Below are 22,682 nucleotides of genomic sequence, written 5' to 3'. Positions count from 1 at the left end.
CTCCAATGATGTGGGTAGAAATTTTGCAAGTGACCATGTGACCACATCAAAACACCTGGCCATATTGGATTCCAAAATTTCAGTACGGCCCTGGTTTTATGGCACCCTCATGGGCCTAAATATTGGACCAGGTGATGCTCACAGCATTATTCACTTCATTATTGCCAAAAAGGCCACACCCTCCTTTTAAACTAGCCAATGAACTCTTCAAGCTTTGGTAGACCATAGCCCGCCCCTGAGGAAAAGGTAAGGCAATAAAGCTAATATGTAGCCAAAAAGATATAGAATAAAGGTAAGTGGGACATAAGGGTAGCGGGGCACAGCTTTATTGATTAAAAAAATACACAAAAGTAAATAAATAAAAAAAAAATTACAATAGTTCACAAACTAACCTCCGCAGTGCCGACAGAGAACCAAAGCGGCCAGCCAGGAACTGACAAGGTTAAATTTACCATAAATCTTCTTGCATAGAAATAGTGTAGCCCCTATAGACAATATATTTATATATTTATATAGATCTATATATATAGTGCGTCCAGATAAATATACTCCATATGTATAGACGTATGTTTCTATATGTAGATAAGACAAGGCATGGCAGGACATCACCGGACGTGGCACAGGCTCATGATGACATCATAGGCTGGGAGGCGATGTCATAGGTCGGAAGGTTTCAGCACAGAATGAGGTCTCAGGAAAGGGTAATGGTGGTGGCAGTGATGTCATGCAGGGGGCATGGCAGAAACCTGCAGTTCATTACTCTGTTAACCCTTCCTTCATCAGGACTGGTCACCAACAAAGACTAGGGGCGGCCATTTTGGGAAGTAAACTTTCACCTCAGCGTCTCAATGCCGCCACCAGTTTCTGGCAAGCAAAATGGCTGCCTCCAATGTTTGTTGGGAATGGGTCCATCAGAAGCGCCTCTACCTGTTAACCCTCCGTGGACAGACCTGCTGAGTCACTCTATGATCTCTTTAGTTTCTAGCGCTAAGTGTGTGTATGTGCAGTAACTTTTTTTTATCCCCAACTAAATAACAAGTAAGGCACGGCACAAACACACGGATACACAGACACACACACAGACACACACATACACGCCTGTGCAGCCCCCACCTCTCTCAGAGGCTGTAAGGGGGGGGGGCAATAAGGCTCATTTCAAGAATCCAGTATTGGGCAGATAGGACACCTGACCCCTAGTCATCGCTCTCTCCTGAATATAGAGGGGTTAAATTCATAGTATCATCGACATCATGACTCTTTCACCCTGACGAAGACAAAAAGACCACTTTGCTTAGGAGCGCCGCTGACTTGTGACTGTGGCTGATGTCTGGGAACTTGGAGATTTTGCAGGTGGGCCGTGCGTGTCGCTCTCAGCTCCACCAATCTTAATTGCTACTGCCGACTCCTTGGGTTGATCTTCTGTCATCTTAGTAGAAGCCGTAGACACCTTACTCTGCTTTTTGTCGACATCAGAACTTCCCGTAGAAGTTTTGGTCATTTGGTCGCCGATCCCAGTTGCAAGTTTACTACATGATACTGTAGCAGGAACCTTGCCTTGGGTGGTGTCCAGCATGCTTACTCGATCAAAGCTTGGAGAGATGGTGGTCTTCTTGGACTGATCGCTCAGGATTTTGCTGATGCTACTATCAGAAGCAGCTGTGGTCAGCTTTGCCCGGACATTTGTTTCTTCAGTCTTGTGAGTACTCAATGGCCTGGTTGTCCCTCTTGCCTTGTCTGGTTCTGTTCCTGAAGGCTTACTAATACATGGGGTGTTATCCGTAAAGCTGATCTGTCCAGCTTTGGTGCAAGTGACCTTGTTAACTGCTGAAGGTGCTACAGCCACCTTGGTCTTATCACTTTCTGGTCCACTTGTCTTGCTTGTGGTTGTGGTATTGCTTGCTTGGCTCTTCTCAGTTGCACTTGGAGTAGGTGGAGAAGTATGGGTGGATTTGGGCATCACTTTATCTTCTGTATCATTTACTTTAACAGTCGGTAGGATGTTGGTCACCATCGTCTGACTTCCTTCCTTCCCACCCAGTGTGATATTATTGGTCACTGTAGTAGTCCCTCGTATTTGTTCATTTTCAGCTTTGGTTATCTGGATACTGATAGGGGAAACAGCTGGTGGACCCAGTGGAAGCAATGGAGGAATCTCAACTGTTGCCCCATTTCCTTTAACATTTTCTGAGGTGGGGATAGATGGAGTGGATTTCATAGGTTCACTGGTTTTCTCTGGGAGTAGACTGGTGGTGGGAGCTGGTCCAGGCTTTAAACCATTTGTGCTGGAGGTGGAAACCTTTACGTCATCCCTTAATCTAACGGGGTGAGAGGAAGCCGACTGGAATGTTTCGGGGTGTTTCCCATTAGATCGAGACAGAGATGGACATTTTGGGATGTCAGCCATTGGCTTTTCATCCTTAATACTGCAGGATGGATCACATTTTGTATTGTTGAGATCAAGCCGTTTTATTTCAGATTGTTGAGATGAAAGGGTTGAAGATTTAGGGGCTAAAGATTTTAGAGAGGAAACCTCCAGGTCTTTATTCTTCGTGTGATGCATGACATCAGACTGTACATGTGAGAAGCCAGCGAGCACGCTTTTCATTTGGTCAAAATCAACACTCTTGGGCCGGACAGAATGTGAACAGTGTGAGAGATTGGAAGAGCCTCCTCTTGTGGTAACATGGGGTGTACTTTTTCCCACTGTGGTCAATTCTTCCACCACTTCTAGATACCAGCGTTCTCTCATGGTTCCACGATCTTCATCTTCCTCTCCTTTTTCTCCTTTTTTACCTTCTCCCTCTCCTACCCCTTCTTCCCCTTCACCTCTTCTGCCCTCGTGTTCCTGTACAGGACTCAGAGTTTTCACCTGGCATCTCCCAACCATAGCATGGGAAGGGTCACCTTGTGTTGGAAGGGCAGATGTTGATGTAGAAGGAGGCTCTTGTGGTGAAAATGTAGCAGGACTTCGGACTACTGTACCTATTTTTCCTACTACTTGAACCTTACCCTCAGTATTTTTGTGTGCCTCTACCTGTTGTAATATTCCAGCTGCCAGGTCACCTTCCAGTCTCTCCAAACTATCTACTAAGAGGTCTCCAGCACACAAGCTTCTTGGGGACTCCTGTCTACCTACTCTTCTGACTGCTTGTGATCTACTTCCAAGAGTTTCTCCTAGTTCTCCATCGGGAGTACCCCCACCGCCTCCTGGCTCCTGTTTTCTAGGTGCTCCACCACTCCCCCCACCTCCCAACTTCTCTGCGGACTGCACTCTCTTCAGGAGAGGGGAACGTGGAGGTTCTGCACTCTTGGGACGTTGACGGGAGACAGGAGGGGAAGGATGCAACTTTGGAGGGAAGCTCTGTGTGGTAAGGCTGCTCCCTACACTGTGGCTTGGAAGCAGAGGTGGGGAGGCTGCTGCAGTAGGTGATGGAGTATGAGCTAGAGGAGAAAGCGGCATATTACCAGCAGACTTGCAGCGTGCAGAACGGTACTGGCGGTGAAGTTTTGGGGACAGGCCATGAAGTGTACTGGGACGAATGTGGGGAGAGGGTGGTGCTGGGGAGGATGTGGAGGAGGCTGTGGAGGCGCAAGAATTGGAGGAAGATGGAGGAGGAGGGGCAGGGGAATTAGGAGTGCTGGAAGAAGGAGAGCTGCCTTGAGAAGAGGCACCTGTACAAGGACAAGAAGAGAATATTAGTTTAGTGGAAGTTTTTCTAGGTTCCCAATAAATTGCAGAGACTATGGCAACTCAAAACCCCTAATATCTTTCCCTACTAGATGATACAAAAGACCTTTAGAAAGTATCAACCCTACCTAGATATGCAGAATCCATTGATCGATAGCTGTGGGTTGGAGAACGGGCAGAGAGGCTGTGAGTAGGAGATCCTGGCAGACTGTCACTAGAGGAGAGAGAGCGGCTGAGAGAAGACAGAGAGCGGCTGGTATGCAGGAGATTGGACTGCTTGGTGATCTTACGAAAGAGAGAACTGCGCTTCTTGCTGTTAAAGGAAGAGAGAGAGAGAGACAGGACAGTAAGAAGAAGGAATGGAAAAAAAGAGAAGAAATGGTAGATGATCCTTTACCCAGAAGATGCCTCTTCACTACTAGACCCCTGGTGAACACATGAACAGTCATCTCTTTGGGTCTACATGCTTCTCTATGGCTTATTCTCAGTCTTGTTGTTGTCATCCACCCCATGCACCAATGGTTTTCTATCAGCAATATTTCTCTTTATTTCCTCCACTTGTACATATTATTTTCTCGACCTATAACCCTCCTCCCGCTCTGTTTCTTCATTCACACACATCACAACTCCCTTACCTCTCTTGCCCTTCTCTTCCCATACTCCTCTTGCTCCTCCGGGCCATCTTGGACCTATAGCTGCTCCTCCTGGCTGGACCAGTTCTGATTGATGTGTTCTCAAAAGGTGTTGTGGTGACCAGCACCTTGTTACCGCTCTGTGGAAAGGATATCGTAAGTCATCGGCATCAGCTGAACCACTGAAGGACAATGTTATTGACTATTTCACCAAGGTCCTACCTTCAGGATCAGCTCTACTACTTCCGTGTGCACCAGACCATGTACAGGTTCTCCGTTGACATGAGTAATAAGGTCACCGGCACATAGTCCTGCCTCATGAGCAGGACCTCCATCCTCAACATGCTATGAAAGGAAAGGGTTAGAGGTTATTTCCTGGGAGTATGAGGATAAATAAGATAAGCACAGAAGAGCAAAAGCGATCGGCACTGCTAGTTCCATTCACTTGGCATCCCCACTACACATCTGCAGCCGTATGACCAAGTGCCGCATGTGGTGCTCAACTCTTTTTGAAACACAGTCCACGATAGTCCAAAACAGCAACAGAGAAATGTGATGTCCCAGTAAGGTATATAGTCCCGTACAGTACTTAGGCCCTGTCAGGTTGAGTATCTCTGTGTCCTAGGGGCCCTCCTGCAGTGTCTCCCCCATAGTAATATATATTATGTATAGTGTTATGTGTGGCATGTATAAAGGACCTTTGAGTTAGTCACATGATAATGTGTTCACCTGATGTGTTTGTTACCCAGAGAGCACCAGCTAACCAGGTGACCTGCAGCTTGACCTATGGGCTTCTGGCTCAGCCCCCCTTTATAAGAGGGGCAGCCATTACAATCTCTCTCTTGATCCTGAGGCACAGTAAAGACCAGACGTCTCAGAGCCAGTGTCCAGCACATCTGGAGGCCTCATGCCTACCTACAGCCACATGCCAGTAAGTCAAGTCATCTATGTCTGCTGTCACTACCCACAGTCAAGTCCAGTCTATTATAGTCAGCGTGGCAGTCCTAAAGTCTGTCAAAGTCACTAGAAGTTCCAGCAAGCTGCAAGGTCCTTCTGTGTTACTGGCCACCTCTCTGGGATCCTGGCCTAGCTGTAAAGACTATTTTCATCTGTCTACCTCAGTAAAGCTACCGTTAACCCTAACCTGGACTATTATTGCCCTGCCTAACCTTGGGATAGCGGTACTACAGTTCGAGTGGTTACCGGGATAACCCCGCCCTGGCGTCACGAACATTTAGGGGTTAATAACATCTGCTCTATTCACCTTCACACCCCGAGATACCACAGAAATATAAAAGAGGGCAACTCACCAGTCTTGCGATTCAGCAGCGACTTTTATTATTGAAACGATAAAGGTGCAGGGGTACAGAATACATCACGCCTCACAGGGCGGACGCCAGTGTGTTCAGCTTGGAGACTAGGTTACAATTGTTTCACGCATGTGCGCTGAAGCGCACATGCGTGAAACAATTGTAACCTGGTCTCCAAGCTGAACACACTGGCGTCCGCCCTGTGAGGCATGATGTATGCTGTACCCCTGCACCTTTATCGTTTGAATAATAAAAGTCGCTGCTGAATCGCAAAGTCGGTGATCCTATATATTTGCTCAGTAAAATGAGAAGATAAGACTTGTCTGATCAGTCCAGGTACTATGTGGTGGCTCCAATGTACAAAGAAAGGTGGTCATACGTTAGCCGAACCTCAGCTGAACCCGCTGATTTCACAGGACTAATCATTCCCCCAATGACAGATGTCACAGAAGAGAAGGATCGGACAATTGGATTTCCATATGCCTGATCCTTTTGTTCTTAGTGGAGGTAACCTGTAACAGAGGTCCCAGGCAGCTTGGTATTACCCACTTCCCATTGAGAACATATGCAACATTGGGAGAGATAGGTGTCAGATGTACAAGCATTTGCGACCAGCTATCTAATGTGTATGACCTCCTTTAGATCTGCTATTATTCTTAAAAGATCTTCTGGAAGATGTCTCCCTTCCCTGCAATCTGCTGTCCATTGCCTGTTGTTAGGGGAGCTCTGTCTTCAGTAAGACAGCCTGAGAAAGCTTAGGCTGAGTGCCTGTTGAAGATGACCCACAAAAGGTAAATCAAAGATTCCCTTTCATCTCTAGCCACCCATATAAAGATCAGGCCAGCTGTCTCTTGTGTAAATACCAGTGTATCCATTGCTGTACTGTAAGTCCACAGTACTGCAGTGTAATCTCCCCCTTTCTTTAGCTTCTCAATAACAGCAGCAGCTAGTGTAACCCCTGCATTGCTGCTGCTGCTGCTTGCATTTCTGCTCGTTTAGCGCACCTTGCAAACCCAGTGCATCAATAAGCCATTCTTCCTTCAACATGCCATATAGCACAGTACTATGTAAATCATTCCCCAGCACAGAGTCAGCCTGTTCAGTGTACCTTCACCAGCGCTATGTCATAGCATAGCAGTAAGGACTGAGTGTTGTGCTGTAATTGGCTAAGCAACTAAGGGAGGAAGTGCCTGTGTGTGTACTACTGGCAAACAGCTTAGTGCTGGCCCTGACCCCTGAAATGGAGAGAATGATAAATAGCTGTGAACCATAGAAGGGGCTCTCAGGGGCTCAATAAAAGCTGTGAAAGCACTAAAATCACCCGCCATGACTCTAACCCATCGGTGGGTTGGTTGGTGCTCTGTGCTGTATTTTCTGGCAGTCTAACAAAATTCCCACCGGCACTAAGATAAAAGCCATTGTACATCAGAACTATATAATGGAAGGTTTGATTGCTTGTAGGCTATAAACAACTAATAGGTTTGAATATAATTGGCATCTGTGACGCAAATTCAAAGGACAATATAGTGTAAAATAATAATACGGTTTAAGATTTATGTGGTCGGCCCTGACCTGTATGTTGTGTTATGCTATGTATTGTTTTTGTTATGGTTTTTACGTACACCTAATAGTATTGCTGTGATTATTGTTGACTTGTCTGCAGTTGAGGACATGCCAGGTCATAGGAGTCATTCATTTTAGAAGCAGCAGGGTATGGATTTGTTTACTTACTATTTTATACTCCTCTCTCCCTTTTTTTGGTTTATACTTTTTATTTCTGTTTGGTTTGTATATGTGTTAATTGTGTTAAGTTAATAAAAATAACTAAAATATAAGATTTTTAAATAGAAAAAATAAAAAAGCAATACTCGCCTTTCAAGCCTGGATAACCCTTATGAATCAAATATTAATTTCAAGAAAATGTACATATATATATATATATATATATATATATATATTATAATTTATATATATATAATTTTTTTTTTTATATAATTTATATATATATTTTTTTTATAAATCCAATCCAATCCATACTTCTGTTTGGTTTGTATGTGTGGTAATTGTGTTAAGTTAATAGAAATAACTAAAATATAAGATTTTTAAATAGAAAAAAAAAGCAATACTCGCCTTTCAAGCCTGGGTAACCTATATGAATCAAATATTAATTTCAAGAAAATTTACATATATATATATATATATATATTATTTTTTTATTTTATAATTTATATATATATATATATATATATATATATATTTTTTTTTTTTTTTATATATATATTTTTTAATATAATTTATATATATTTTTTTTTTATAAATCCACATCCAATCCATACTTCTGTTTGGTTTGTATGTGTGGTAATTGTGTTAAGTTAATAAAAAGAACTAAAATATAAGATTTTTTAGTAGAAAAATAAAGCAATACCCTCCTTTCAAGCCTGGATAACCCTTATGAATCAAATATTAATTTAAATGGGCACTTTCATTAAAAAAATTTTTGCAATTGCAATCCTTATGGTAAATAAAAAAGATTTCTAATATACTTTGGTTAAAAAAAATGAAGTTTTCCATATTTTATTTGTGCTTAAAAAAGCTTAAAGGGGTACTCCGGTGGAAACTTTTTTTTTTTTTTTTTAAATCAACTGGTGCCAGAAAGTTAAACAGATTTGTAAATTACTTCTATTAAAAAATCTTAATCCCTCCAGTACTTATTAGCTGTTGAATACTACAGAGGAAATTATTTTTCTTTTTGGAACACAGAGCTCTCTGCTGAATCACGAGCACAGTGCTCTCTGCTGACATCTCTGCCCATTTTAGGAACTGTCCGGAGCAGCATATGTTTTCTATGGGGATTTTCTCCTACTCTGGACAGTTCCTAAAATGGACAGAGATGTCAGCAGAGAGCGCCGTGCTAGTGATTCAGCAGAGAGCTCTGCTTTCCAAAAAGAAAATAAGTTCCTCAGTAGTATTCAGCAGCTAATAAGTACTAGAAGGATTAAGATTTATTAATAGAAGTAATTTACAAATCTGTTTAACTTTCTGGCACCAGTTGATTTAAAAAAAAAAAAAAAAAAAAGTTTTCCACCGGAGTACCCTTTTAAGAGCACATTTCCCCCCATCTTATACACAGACTTAGGACCGAAACCAAACACAGGAAGTGCAGCCTGGAGTGCTGAGGGGGGTGTGTCCAACTAACAACTAACTTCCATATGCTCAGTGTGAGAGGAGCTATGATTGGATGAGGCTGGACACCCCCCCCTCAGCACTCCAGGCTGCACTTCCTGTGTTTGGTTTCGGTCCTAAGTCTGTGTATGAGTTGGGGGAAAATGTGCTCTTGAGCTTTTTTAAGCGCAAATAAAACATAGAAAATGTCATTTTTTTTAAACAAAGTATATTAGAAATATTTTTTATTTTCCATAAGGAGTGCAATAGCAAACATGAATTTTAATGAGAGTGACCCTTTAAAGAAAATTTACATATTTTTTTTTAAATATGATTTATTTATTTTTATTTTTTTGCAAATGAGGGTTCTTATTGGTTCTTTTGGCCTTTCTCCTCTCCCCTGCTGACAGCCTACAGCTATCAATTTACCTCTCTATAGAGGGGCCCCGTAACCCCAGAGCATAGGCAGTGAGTGATGTAGGAAGGATGTACACAACCAATATGATTTACCAGAGAAGTAGCTTCTGGGCCCCGATGCTAAATCTGCCGCAGGACCACATATGCCATTTATAATACTGGCCTCTCATGGGGCAGAGGTGCTTTGGGGCCCCCTTAGGCACCAGGGCCCCAGTTGCACTGCTACCTCTGCACCCTCTATAGCAGTGTTTTCCAACCAGGGTGCCTGCAGCTGTTGCAAAACTACAACTCCCAGCATGCCCGGACAGCCTTCGGCTGTCCGGGCATGCTGGGAGTTGTAGTTTTGCAACAGCTGGAGGCACCCTGGTTGGGAAACACTGCTCTATAGCTACGCCCCTGTGATCGAACCAAGACAACAAGTAATTTCCAGAGATTCACAGACTTACCCAAACTATATGCTGGACGCTGTATACATCACTCTCCCCCATGTACACTCGAATGGCCCTCAGCGTGAAGCCATACTTCTTCCCTGACCGCTGGATAGAGATGGGGGAGCGGAGACTGCTGACTGCCGGGGTGTAGTCACGGCTGGGAGAAGAGTCTCGTGAAGACGGATTGGATGAGAGAGAGCGGGGAGACATGGGACTGACCAGGGGTGAACTGCTGTGCTGCTCCACTGTAGAGGAAGGACAGAACTAGTAAGATACAGAACATAAGGACTGGCAAACAAAGCATGCACAAGAAACACGTCGGGAGCACATTATGCTGGGAAACACCAATAATCAACTGCATTCTATGGGGAAAGCCAGCGACAAGTGTTTAATTCCCTACAGCACCTCCACAGGAGAAATTATGTATTACATGGTGCCCATTAAAGGGGTACTCCGGAGGAAAACATTTTTTTTTTTTTTTTTTTTATAAACTGGCGCCAGAAACTTAAACAGATTAGTTAATTACTTCTATTTAAATGGTCCCTCTCATTAAAATTCATTTTTGCTATTGCATTCCCAATGGTAAATAAAAAATATTTCTAATATACTTTGTTTAAAAAAAATGAAGTTTTCTATTTTTTATTTGTGCTTAAAAAAGCTCAAGAGCACATTTTCCCCCATCTCATACACAGACTTAGGACCAAGGTCCAAACACAGGAAGTGCAGCCTGGAGTGCTGAGGGGGGTGTGTCCAGCCTCATCCAATCATAGCTCCTCTCACACTTAACTGCCATATGCTGTTGGTTGAACCCCCCCTCAGCACTCCAGGCTGCACTTCCTGTGTTTGGGCTTTGGTTCTAAGTCTGTGTATGAGATGGGGGAAAATGTGCTCTTGAGCTTTTTTTAAGCACAAATAAAACATAGAAAACGTAATTTTTTTTTTTACCAAAGTATATTAGAAATCTTTTTAATTTACCATAAGGAGTGCAATAGCAAAAATTTGTATTAATGAGTGCCCATTTAATAATCTTAATCCTTCTAATACTTATCAGCTGCTGTATAATCCACAGGAAGTTCTTTCTTTTTGAATTTCCTTTCTGCCTGACCACAGTGCTCACTGCTGACACCTCAGTCCATTTTAAGAACTGTCCAGAGTAGGAGCAAATCCCCATAGAAAATTTCTCCAGCTCTGGACAGTTCCTAAAACGGACAGAGGTGTCAGCAGAGAGCACTGTGGTCAGGCAGAAAGGAAATTCAAAAAGAAAAGAACTTCCTGTGGATCATAACAGCAGCAGATAAGAACTGGAAGGATTTAGATTTTTTAATAGAAGTAACTTACAAATCTGTTTAACTTTCTGGCACCAGTTGATTAAAAAAAAAAGTTTTCTTGCCGAAGTTCTCCTTTAAAATGTAGACTACGGTATTGTGTGGACCGCATTATTGTGCATTTGTAAAAAAAACTTTTACATATATATATATATATATATATATATATATATATATATATATATATATATATTAGGGGAATATGCAATTCAGCTAATTACAACACCTTTTCAGGCGATGTTCCCTGGTATCAGCTTAGCTCCAGTTACGGAATATAAAAAGCTATATATATCAACTGGCTCCAGAAAGTTAAACAGATTTGTAAATGACTTCTATTAAAAAATCTTAATCCTTCCAATAATTATCAGCTGCTGAAGTTGAGTTGTTCTTTACTGTCTGGCAACAGTGCTCTCTGCTGACATCTCTGCTTGTCTCGGGAACTGCACAGAGAAGAAGAGGTTGCTATGGGGATTTGCTTCTAAACTGGGCGGTTCCCGAGACACGTGTCATCAGAGAGCACTTAGACAGAAAAGAACAACTCAACTTCAGCAGCTCATAAGTACTGAAAGGACTAAGATTTTTTAATAGAAGTAATTTACAAATCTGTTTAACTTTCTGGAGCTAGTTGATATATAAAAAAAAAAGTTTTTTCCTGGATAACCCCTTTAACCCATGCCTTTGCAGAAATTCGTTTGTGTGCACAGTGCAGCAGAATCCTATTGAAAATAATGGGATTCTGCTGCACTGGAATTTCCCAGCAGACTTTTTAAGCTATATTACACTGGGAAATTCTGTGGCGTGAATGGGCCCTAAGTATAATCCTGTCATCACACAAAATAAGTCAAAATCCTTTGGAGGCTAAGTTCACATAGCGGAATTTCCGAGCGGAATTCTGTGGAAATATTCTGTTCAGAAATTCAGCTGCGGCAGAGTCCCATTGATTTTAATTTCAGAGGAAATTCCTAAATTCCATATTTTTGGCCATGTGAACACAGGAGGATGAAGTCTGGACTAGGTGCCAGCGGTAGTGGTGACGCCCACCTGTAGGGATCATGACGGACAGTGCGGTGGTGGAGGCTGACTTGATCACCTTTCCCCCAGTTCTCCTCCGGTCGCTGTCCCCAGAGAGGTGCTGGTGACGGGCTCTGCGCAGGACCAGGTCATTGGTGGCGCGGGGGGAGGAGTCTGTGTCCTGCTGTATTTGTGATTCTGAAGACTTGTCTGCACGGGGTAGAGAACAGAGACATTACATCTGGTATCGCTAGTAATGTCTTCCGTTTTATCAGATTTATGGGGGGGGAGAGGATCACTTACCTGCTTCTAACTCTCCCAGGGGGATTTTGCTTTGACCAAAATGAGTCCCGCTGCTACTTTTAACTCTGCCCTCTCCCTCTCCTTCTAGAGGAGCCACAAAGCGAGCTGTATCCACCAAGGCAGAGAAGCGGCGCCGGGCGGCTAATGGCGGGCTGGAGTCAGTGTCCGCAGCATCCGAGAAATGCTTCCTGTAATATAGATAATCAATATGTATGTAGAGTCAAGCCAGTGTGCATGGTTAGGCCAGGGGCGTAGCTCTAGGGAAAAGTTTTCTAACCAGGGTGCCTCCAGCTGTTGCAAAACTACAACTCCCAGCATGCCTGGACAGCCTTCGGCTGTCCAGGCATGCTGGGAGTTGTAGTTTTGCAACAGCTGGAAGTACCCTGGTTGGGAAACACTGTTCTAGGGGGGTAGAGGTAACAGTCACACCGGGGCCCTGGTGCCCGAAGGCTGTCTGGGCATGCTGGGAGTTGTAGTTTTGCAATAGCTGGAGGCGCGCTGGTTGGGAAACACCACTCTAGGTGGCTAGAGGTAGCAGTCACACCAGGGGCCTGGTGCCCGAAGGCTGTCTGGGCATGCTGGGAGTTGTAGTTTTGCAACAGCTGGAGGCACCCTGGTTGGGAAACACCGCTCTAGGGGGTAGAGGTAAAAGTCACACTGGGGCCCTGGTGCCCGAAACCTGTCCAGGCATGCTGGGAGTTGTAGTTTTGCAACAGCTGGAGACACACTGTTTGGAAAACGCTGCTCTAGCTTATAATGGGATGGGTCAAGTTTAGTCAGAAACAATTGCGCTGCAAACAGTGTTAGGGCGGGTTCACACCACATTTTTAAAATACGGTTCCCGTATACGTTTTCATTATAGAAAACGTGTGGAACCGTATTGAAAACAGTATACATAGACAAACAATTGAAAACCGTATGCATCCGGTTGCGTACGGTTTGCTTGCAATACGTTTTTTTCCCCGTACTTAAAACCCCGCGGTTTTGTCTCTGGGTTAAAAACCGTATTGCAACTGCATACGTTTTTTTTTTTTACTTGGACTTTATTGGTAATGCACATGTTTACGGTTCCATCCGGGAAACCGTATACAGTTTTTACTTTGCACATGCGCATTTGCATCCTAAAGTTAAAATGTTGAAAAAATTTATTTATTTTAACCCCTTAAAGGGGTACTCCGCCCCTGGCATCTTATCCCCTATCCAAAGGATAGGGGATAAGATGTTAGATCGCCGCGGTCCCGCTGCTGGGGACCCCGGGGATCGCTGCTGCAGCACCCCGCCATCATTACTGTGCAGAGCGAGATCACTCTGTGCGTAATGACGGGCGATACAGGGGCCGGAGCAGCGTGACATCATGGCTCCGCCCCTCATGACATCACGGCCCGTCCCCTTAATGCAAGTCTATGGCAGGGGCGTGACGACCGCCACGCCCCCTTCCCATAGACTTGTATTGACGGGGGTGGGCCGTGAAATCACGAGGGGCGGAGCCATGACGTAACGATGCTCCGGCCTCTGTATCGCAGATCGCTCTGCACAGTAATGATGGCGGGGTGCTGCAGCAGTGATCCCCGGGGTCCCCAGCAGCGGGACCCCGGCGATCTGACATCTTATCCCCTATCCTTTGGATAGGGGATAAGATGCTAGGGGCGGAGTACCCCTTTAAGGACTCAGGGTTTTTCCGTTTTTGCATTTTCTTTTTTTCCTCATCACCTTCTAAAAATCATAACGCATTCAATTTTGCACCTAAAATTCGATATTACGGCTTATTTTTTGCTCCACCAATTCTACTTTGCAGTGACATTAGTCATTTTACCAAAATATCCACGGAGAAGCGGGAAAAAAATTCATTGTCCAAAATTGAAGAAAAAATGGGGGCTTCCGTTTCTACACAGTGCATTTTTATGTAAAAATGACACCTGATATTTATTCTGTAGGTCAATACGGTTAAAATGATCCCCTACTTATATAGGTTTGATTTTGTATTACTTCTAAAAAACATTATAACTACATGCAGGTAACTGGATTTTGGAATTTTTTGGGCGCGCACACCATTGACCGTGCGGTTTAATTAATTATATATTTTTATAGTTCGGACATTTCCGCACGTGGCGATACCACATATGTTTAGTTTTATTGACACTCCGCTTGCGTTCTAGCTGATCGGACATTGCGATTTCACCCATCGCGATGGTCCCGATCAGCCCGACTGAGCTGCCAGGGAGCTTTCATTTTAGATGCAGCGATCAACTTTGAATGCCGCGTCTAAAGGGTTAATAGTGTGCGGCACTGCGATCGGTGCCGCATGCTATGAGCCCAGGGTCCCGGCTTTCATTAGCCGCCGGGACCGGGCACAGGGAGTACAGGTATGCCCTGCGTCCTTAAGAGGTTAAATAAAATTTTCAAAAATGTATGTTTTTTTTTTTTTTAAATAAAAACTGATGTAACTGTGTGCACTTTTAAAAACAGTATACGGTTTACTTTTTCCCATACGTTTCCATCGTTTTTTTTTTGCCATACGGTTTTCTTTAGAAAAACTGATTGAAAGCAATATGGCAAAAACGTGGTGTGATAGACTCTGGAAATACCAGTACAGATTATAAATGTTTCCATTCACTGACAGAAAGCAGAAATATTATTAATAATTATAGATGAAGTTGCGGAATCAGGCATTCCATTCTCCTGTCATGGAGTGCATTACAGCTAAAGGCTGTCTGGGCATGCTGGGAGTTGTAGTTTTGGACCCACCCACTTACATTTCAGGAGACACGGTCCTCCAGCAGCGATCTCTCAGGGTGACCCCCCCAAGGGTCTCTCTCTTGCTGGTCCTCTCGGACCGTTCTTGTTTGGTGGAGTCTTGGACAGGGGTGGAGGGTTTCTGCTCGAGCTGGGACAGCTGCTCCATACTACTGTAAACCTATAGAGGAAAGCAATGAAGAGAGTGAGGATCCCGGGGGGGGGGACACCATTACAGTATTCCTATGGGGGGCACTTACTTTACTGAATCTTGGCGTACAAGATGAGAACTGCCTGATCTCCACAGAGTCTTCGTCGTTCGTATCATCTTCGTCATAGGAGTTTATATGCTGATAGCGATCTGACCGAGCTGCAAAGAAAAAATATAGGTGTCTTACAGGGTAGTCACCCCTAGATGGCACTAGAGAAAGTTTCTAGAGTTGTTATTTTGAATATTGTCTACAAAGCATTGAACTTCAACCTATAACTTTAATCTATTCAACCTCGTCCCCAGCTGATGTGGAACCATAACCCCCAGCAGGGCCGGCTCTAGCCCAAGGCTGCAAAGGCAACTTTAGGGCGCTGGCGGTGGGGGGCGGAAAAATCCAAATCCCCAGGCACTGGCAGGGGATCCAGATCAGAGGCACTTGGCACTGTATAGGGGAGGGGAACATAAATCCTCTACTGTACCCGGGAGGCGCTCTGATTATCTAGCACGCCGCGTGCAATGTGATGACGTCATCATGTACAGGGGAAGAAGAGCTCCGCAGAGGACAAGTCCTGTGCCTGAACAAGAGGTCCCTGGTGTCAGTGTCGGAGCATAGATAAAGTGAGGGGGATTTTTATTTTCTTAGAGGGGGGGGGGGGGGGGGTATATCGGATTACCTATATGCCTGCCTGCTTACACAGTGTCATGGTCTATCTATCTGCCCGAAGACCTATCTACTTACCTGCACTCCTAACTGCCTGCCTGTACACCTATCTTCCTACCTTCCTCCCTGCACACCTATCTACCTACCTGCCTGTTCACCTTTCTACCTACCTGCATGCACACATATCTTACTACCTGCCTGTACACCTATCTACCTACCTTCCTCCCTGCACACCTATCTACCTACCTGCCTGCACACCTACCTACCTTCACTATTTACCTACTTGCCTGCACATCTACCTGCTCTATCTACCTACCATCCTTTACTATCTACCTACCAGCACTAGCTGCCTAATGACATTATCTACTTTCTCTAGCTACCTACTGCCACTACCTACTAGCGCTATCTACTTACCTAAGGACATTATCTACCCGCACTATCTACCTACCTGCACTATACCTACTGTGGTGGCAGGGTGTCTGGTGCAGGGCAGATGTTGTTACCCTTGGGGCAGATGGCATTAACCCCTTGTATTTGTGACGCCAGGGCGTGGTTTAACCTAAAACCACCAGAAGGTATACCGCTGGATCCTGGGCTAGGCACAGGGGCAATAAAGACTCTGATGCCAAGTTACAGACAACGGTAGCTTTACTGAGGGTAGACAGATGGTCAAGTCTATACAGTGCAGCCAGGGCCCAAGGAGGTGACCAGTGACGCAGAGACCTTAAGGGCTTGCTGGGACTTGTAGTGGGACTGGACAATTGAATGCAGACCACGCTGACTTGACAGATGACAGGGACTGACTTGACTCATAAAGCTGTGACTTTATCTTACTTGACTTGATGGCGGCTGCAGGACGGGACTGCACTGGACCTCAGCAGGAAGCAAGAGCTAAGAGAGAGAAGCTCCACCCAGGGCTTATATGGGGGAGACTAGCAGGGAGCCCATAGGTCACTCTTGGGATCACCTGGTCACTGGTACCTCCTGGGTAACAATCACATGACATATCACATGGTATAACTCTTAAAGCAACAATACATTTTATAACACTTTACATGGTAAAACATATTTACAATGGGGACACAAGTGCAGGGGGCCTTGGGGACACTGAAGGAGGCTGCCTGACAGGACAGCAGGAGCACGAGGTAACACCTCCCCTACTGGGCCACCGCACTACCAACACTATCTACCACTTATATAGTTTTCAGCGCTTGTGTACAACTGGGGTCACCACTATATGGTCACTATATTGGGGACATTAGTTTGTATATAGTGGTTTTATTCAGTATGAGTATGGTGGTATTATTCTGTCACTATGTAGCAGTAATGGTAGTGGTCATGGTATGGTGAGATTATTTGTCCCTTGTATAGTGGTGCTTATTGGTGATTCTGGTCTATGTATAGTGGGGTTAGTCATTATCAGTATGGGAGTATTATCCCGTCACTATATGGTGGTAATGGTAGCAGTCGTGGTGTGATGCAATTATTTGTCCCTTGTATAATGGTGTTATTGGTAATATTTGTCTGTGTATAGTGGTGTTATTGATAATATTTGTCTGTGTATAGTGGTGTTATTGGTAATATTTGTCTGTGTATAGTTGGGTTATTGGTAATATTTGTCTGTGTATAGTGGGGTTATTGGTAATATTTGTCTGTGTATAGTGGTGTTATTGGTAATATTTGTCTGTGTATAATGGGGTTATTGGTAATATTTGTCTGTGTATAGTGGTGTTATTGGTAATATTTGTCTGTGTATAGTGGTGTTATTGGTAATATTTGTCTGTGTATAGTGGTGTTATTGGTAATATTTGTCTGTGTATAGTGGTGTTATTGGTAATATTTGTCTGTGTATAGTGGTGTTATTGGTAATATTTGTCTGTGTATAGTGGGGTTATTGGTAATATTTGTCCCTTGTATAGTGGTGTTATTGGTAATATTTGTCTGTGTATAGTTGGGTTATTGGTAATATTTGTCTGTGTATAGTGGTGTTATTGGTAATATTTGTCTGTGTATAGTGGTGTTATTGGTAATATTTGTCTGTGTATAGTGGGGTTATTGGTAATATTTGTCTGTGTATAGTTGGGTTATTGGTAATATTTGTCTGTGTATAGTGGGGTTATTGGTAATATTTGTCTGTGTATAGTGGGGTTATTGATAATATTTGTCTGTGTATAGTGGTGTTATTGGTAATATTTGTCTGTGTATAGTGGGGTTATTGGTAATATTTGTCTGTGTATAGTTGGGTTATTGGTAATATTTGTCTGTGTATAGTTGGGTTATTGGTAATATTTGTCTGTGTATAGTGGTGTTATTGGTAATATTTGTCTGTGTATAGTGGGGTTATTGGTAATATTTGTCTGTGTATAGTTGGGTTATTGATAATATTTGTCTGTGTATAGTGGGGTTATTGATAATATTTGTCTGTGTATAGTGGTGTTATTGGTAATATTTGTCTGTGTATAGTGGTGTTATTGGTAATATTTGTCTGTGTATAGTGGTGTTATTGGTAATATTTGTCTGTGTATAGTGGTGTTATTGGTAATATTTGTCTGTGTATAGTGGTGTTATTGGTAATATTTGTCTGTGTATAGTGGTGTTATTGGTAATATTTGTCTGTGTATAGTGGGGTTATTGGTAATATTTGTCCCTTGTATAGTGGTGTTATTGGTAATATTTGTCTGTGTATAGTTGGGTTATTGGTAATATTTGTCTGTGTATAGTGGGGTTATTGGTAATATTTGTCTGTGTATAGTGGTGTTATTGGTAATATTTGTCTGTGTATAGTGGGGTTATTGGTAATATTTGTCTGTGTATAGTTGGGTTATTGGTAATATTTGTCTGTGTATAGTGGGGTTATTGGTAATATTTGTCTGTGTATAGTGGTGTTATTGGTAATATTTGTCTGTGTATAGTGGTGTTATTGGTAATATTTGTCTGTGTATAGTGGGGTTATTGGTAATATTTGTAGGTGTATAGTGGTGTTATTGGTAATATTTGTCTGTGTATAGTTGGGTTATTGGTAATATTTGTCTGTGTATAGTGGGGTTATTGGTAATATTTGTCTGTGTATAGTGGGGTTATTGATAATATTTGTCTGTGTATAGTGGTGTTATTGGTAATATTTGTCTGTGTATAGTGGGGTTATTGGTAATATTTGTCTGTGTATAGTTGGGTTATTGGTAATATTTGTCTGTGTATAGTGGGGTTATTGGTAATATTTGTCTGCGTATAGTGGTGTTATTGGTAATATTTGTCTGTGTATAGTGGTGTTATTGGTAATATTTGTCTGTGTATAGTGGGGTTATTGGTAATATTTGTAGGTGTATAGTGGTGTTATTGGTAATATTTGTCTGTGTATAGTGGGGTTATTGGTAATATTTGTAGGTGTATAGTGGTGTTATTGGTAATATTTGTCTGTGTATAGTGGTGTTATTGGTAATATTTGTCTGTGTATAGTGGTGTTATTGGTAATATTTGTCTGTGTATAGTGGTGTTATTGGTAATATTTGTCTGTGTATAGTGGTGTTATTGGTAATATTTGTCTGTGTATAGTTGGGTTATTGGTAATATTTGTCTGTGTATAGTTGGGTTATTGGTAATATTTGTCTGTGTATAGTGGGGTTATTGGTAATATTTGTCTGTGTATAGTTGGGTTATTGGTAATATTTGTCTGTGTATAGTTGGGTTATTGGTAATATTTGTCTGTGTATAGTTGGGTTATTGGTAATATTTGTCTGTGTATAGTGGGGTTATTGATAATATTTGTCTGTGTATAGTGGTGTTATTGGTAATATTTGTCTTTGTATAGTGGGGTTATTGGTAATATTTGTCTGTGTATAGTTGGGTTATTGGTAATATTTGTCTGTGTATAGTGGTGTTATTGGTAATATTTGTCCCTTGTATAGTGGGGTTATTGGTAATATTTGTCTGTGTATAGTTGGGTTATTGGTAATATTTGTCTGTGTATAGTGGGGTTATTGATAATATTTGTCTGTGTATAGTGGGGTTATTGATAATATTTGTCTGTGTATAGTGGGGTTATTGATAATATTTGTCTGTGTATAGTGGGGTTATTGGTAATATTTGTCCCTTGTATAGTGGGGTTATTGGTAATATTTGTCTGTGTATAGTTGGGTTATTGGTAATATTTGTCTGTGTATAGTGGGGTTATTGATAATATTTGTCTGTGTATAGTGGGGTTATTGATAATATTTGTCTGTGTATAGTTGGGTTATTGGTAATATTTGTCTGTGTATAGTGGGGTTATTGATAATATTTGTCTGTGTATAGTGGGGTTATTGGTAATATTTGTCTGTGTATAGTGGTGTTATTGATAATATTTGTCTGTGTATAGTGGTGTTATTGGTAATATTTGTCTGTGTATAGTGGGGTTATTGGTAATATTTGTCTGTGTATAGTGGGGTTATTGGTAATATTTGTCTGTGTATAGTGGTGTTATTGGTAATATTTGTCTGTGTATAGTGGTGTTATTGGTAATATTTGTCTGTGTATAGTGGTGTTATTGGTAATATTTGTCTGTGTATAGTGGTGTTATTGGTAATATTTGTCTGTGTATAGTGGGGTTATTGGTAATATTTGTCTGTGTATAGTGGTGTTATTGGTAATATTTGTCTGTGTATAGTGGTGTTATTGGTAATATTTGTCTGTGTATAGTGGGGTTATTGGTAATATTTGTCCCTTGTATAGTGGTGTTATTGGTAATATTTGTCTGTGTATAGTTGGGTTATTGGTAATATTTGTCTGTGTATAGTGGTGTTATTGGTAATATTTGTCTGTGTATAGTGGGGTTATTGGTAATATTTGTCTGTGTATAGTTGGGTTATTGGTAATATTTGTCTGTGTATAGTGGGGTTATTGGTAATATTTGTCTGTGTATAGTGGGGTTATTGGTAATATTTGTCTGTGTATAGTGGGGTTATTGGTAATATTTGTCTGTGTATAGTGGTGTTATTGGTAATATTTGTCTGTGTATAGTTGGGTTATTGGTAATATTTGTCTGTGTATAGTTGGGTTATTGGTAATATTTGTCTGTGTATAGTGGGGTTATTGGTAATATTTGTCTGTGTATAGTTGGGTTATTGGTAATATTTGTCTGTGTATAGTGGGGTTATTGGTATTATTTGTCTGTGTATAGTGGGGTTATTGGTAATATTTGTCTGTGTATAGTTGGGTTATTGGTAATATTTGTCTGTGTATAGTGGGGTTATTGGTAATATTTGTAGGTGTATAGTGGTGTTATTGGTAATATTTGTCTGTGTATAGTGGTGTTATTGGTAATATTTGTCTGTGTATAGTGGTGTTATTGGTAATATTTGTCTGTGTATAGTTGGGTTATTGGTAATATTTGTCTGTGTATAGTTGGGTTATTGGTAATATTTGTCTGTGTATAGTGGGGTTATTGATAATATTTGTCTGTGTATAGTGGGGTTATTGGTAATATTTGTCTGTGTATAGTTGGGTTATTGGTAATATTTGTCTGTGTATAGTTGGGTTATTGGTAATATTTGTCTGTGTATAGTTGGGTTATTGGTAATATTTGTCTGTGTATAGTGGGGTTATTGATAATATTTGTCTGTGTATAGTGGTGTTATTGGTAATATTTGTCTTTGTATAGTGGGGTTATTGGTAATATTTGTCTGTGTATAGTTGGGTTATTGGTAATATTTGTCTGTGTATAGTGGTGTTATTGGTAATATTTGTCTGTGTATAGTGGTGTTATTGGTAATATTTGTCCCTTGTATAGTGGGGTTATTGGTAATATTTGTCTGTGTATAGTTGGGTTATTGGTAATATTTGTCTGTGTATAGTGGTGTTATTGGTAATATTTGTCTGTGTATAGTGGTGTTATTGGTAATATTTGTCTGTGTATAGTGGGGTTATTGATAATATTTGTCTGTGTATAGTGGGGTTATTGATAATATTTGTCTGTGTATAGTGGGGTTATTGATAATATTTGTCTGTGTATAGTGGGGTTATTGGTAATATTTGTCCCTTGTATAGTGGGGTTATTGGTAATATTTGTCTGTGTATAGTTGGGTTATTGGTAATATTTGTCTGTGTATAGTGGGGTTATTGATAATATTTGTCTGTGTATAGTGGGGTTATTGATAATATTTGTCTGTGTATAGTTGGGTTATTGGTAATATTTGTCTGTGTATAGTGGGGTTATTGATAATATTTGTCTGTGTATAGTGGGGTTATTGGTAATATTTGTCTGTGTATAGTGGTGTTATTGATAATATTTGTCTGTGTATAGTGGTGTTATTGGTAATATTTGTCTGTGTATAGTGGGGTTATTGGTAATATTTGTCTGTGTATAGTGGGGTTATTGGTAATATTTGTCTGTGTATAGTGGTGTTATTGGTAATATTTGTCTGTGTATAGTGGTGTTATTGGTAATATTTGTCTGTGTATAGTGGTGTTATTGGTAATATTTGTCTGTGTATAGTGGTGTTATTGGTAATATTTGTCTGTGTATAGTGGGGTTATTGGTAATATTTGTCTGTGTATAGTGGTGTTATTGGTAATATTTGTCTGTGTATAGTGGTGTTATTGGTAATATTTGTCTGTGTATAGTGGGGTTATTGGTAATATTTGTCCCTTGTATAGTGGTGTTATTGGTAATATTTGTCTGTGTATAGTTGGGTTATTGGTAATATTTGTCTGTGTATAGTGGTGTTATTGGTAATATTTGTCTGTGTATAGTGGGGTTATTGGTAATATTTGTCTGTGTATAGTGGGGTTATTGGTAATATTTGTCTGTGTATAGTTGGGTTA

The 22,682-nt window shown here is 41.5% G+C and overlaps 1 protein-coding gene across 5 annotated transcripts in view; it reads right to left on the bottom strand.

The window, feature by feature from the left end:
• Positions 1-292: 292 nt before the first annotated feature.
• MAST1 (microtubule associated serine/threonine kinase 1) overlaps positions 293-22,682 on the bottom strand; it is a 155,736-nt gene continuing 133,346 nt past the window's right edge. For all 5 annotated transcript variants that reach the window (XM_056570348.1, XM_056570346.1, XM_056570345.1 and 2 more), the window contains 9 exons: positions 15,273-15,382; positions 15,033-15,193; positions 12,280-12,467; positions 12,007-12,186; positions 9,656-9,885; positions 4,543-4,665; positions 4,324-4,460; positions 3,817-4,001; positions 293-3,672 (listed from right to left, as the gene is read on the bottom strand). In XM_056570348.1, coding sequence (XP_056426323.1) covers positions 1,292-3,672; positions 3,817-4,001; positions 4,324-4,460; positions 4,543-4,665; positions 9,656-9,885; positions 12,007-12,186; positions 12,280-12,467; positions 15,033-15,193; positions 15,273-15,382 — 3,695 coding nt within the window. In that variant the 3' untranslated portion in view covers positions 293-1,291. The remainder of the gene's footprint in view (positions 3,673-3,816; positions 4,002-4,323; positions 4,461-4,542; positions 4,666-9,655; positions 9,886-12,006; positions 12,187-12,279; positions 12,468-15,032; positions 15,194-15,272; positions 15,383-22,682) is intronic.

This window comes from Hyla sarda, chromosome 4, assembly GCF_029499605.1.
Source record: "Hyla sarda isolate aHylSar1 chromosome 4, aHylSar1.hap1, whole genome shotgun sequence".
In the NCBI taxonomy this organism is placed as follows: Eukaryota; Metazoa; Chordata; class Amphibia; order Anura; family Hylidae; genus Hyla; species Hyla sarda.
This window is presented reverse-complemented; position numbering and strand designations above follow the sequence as displayed.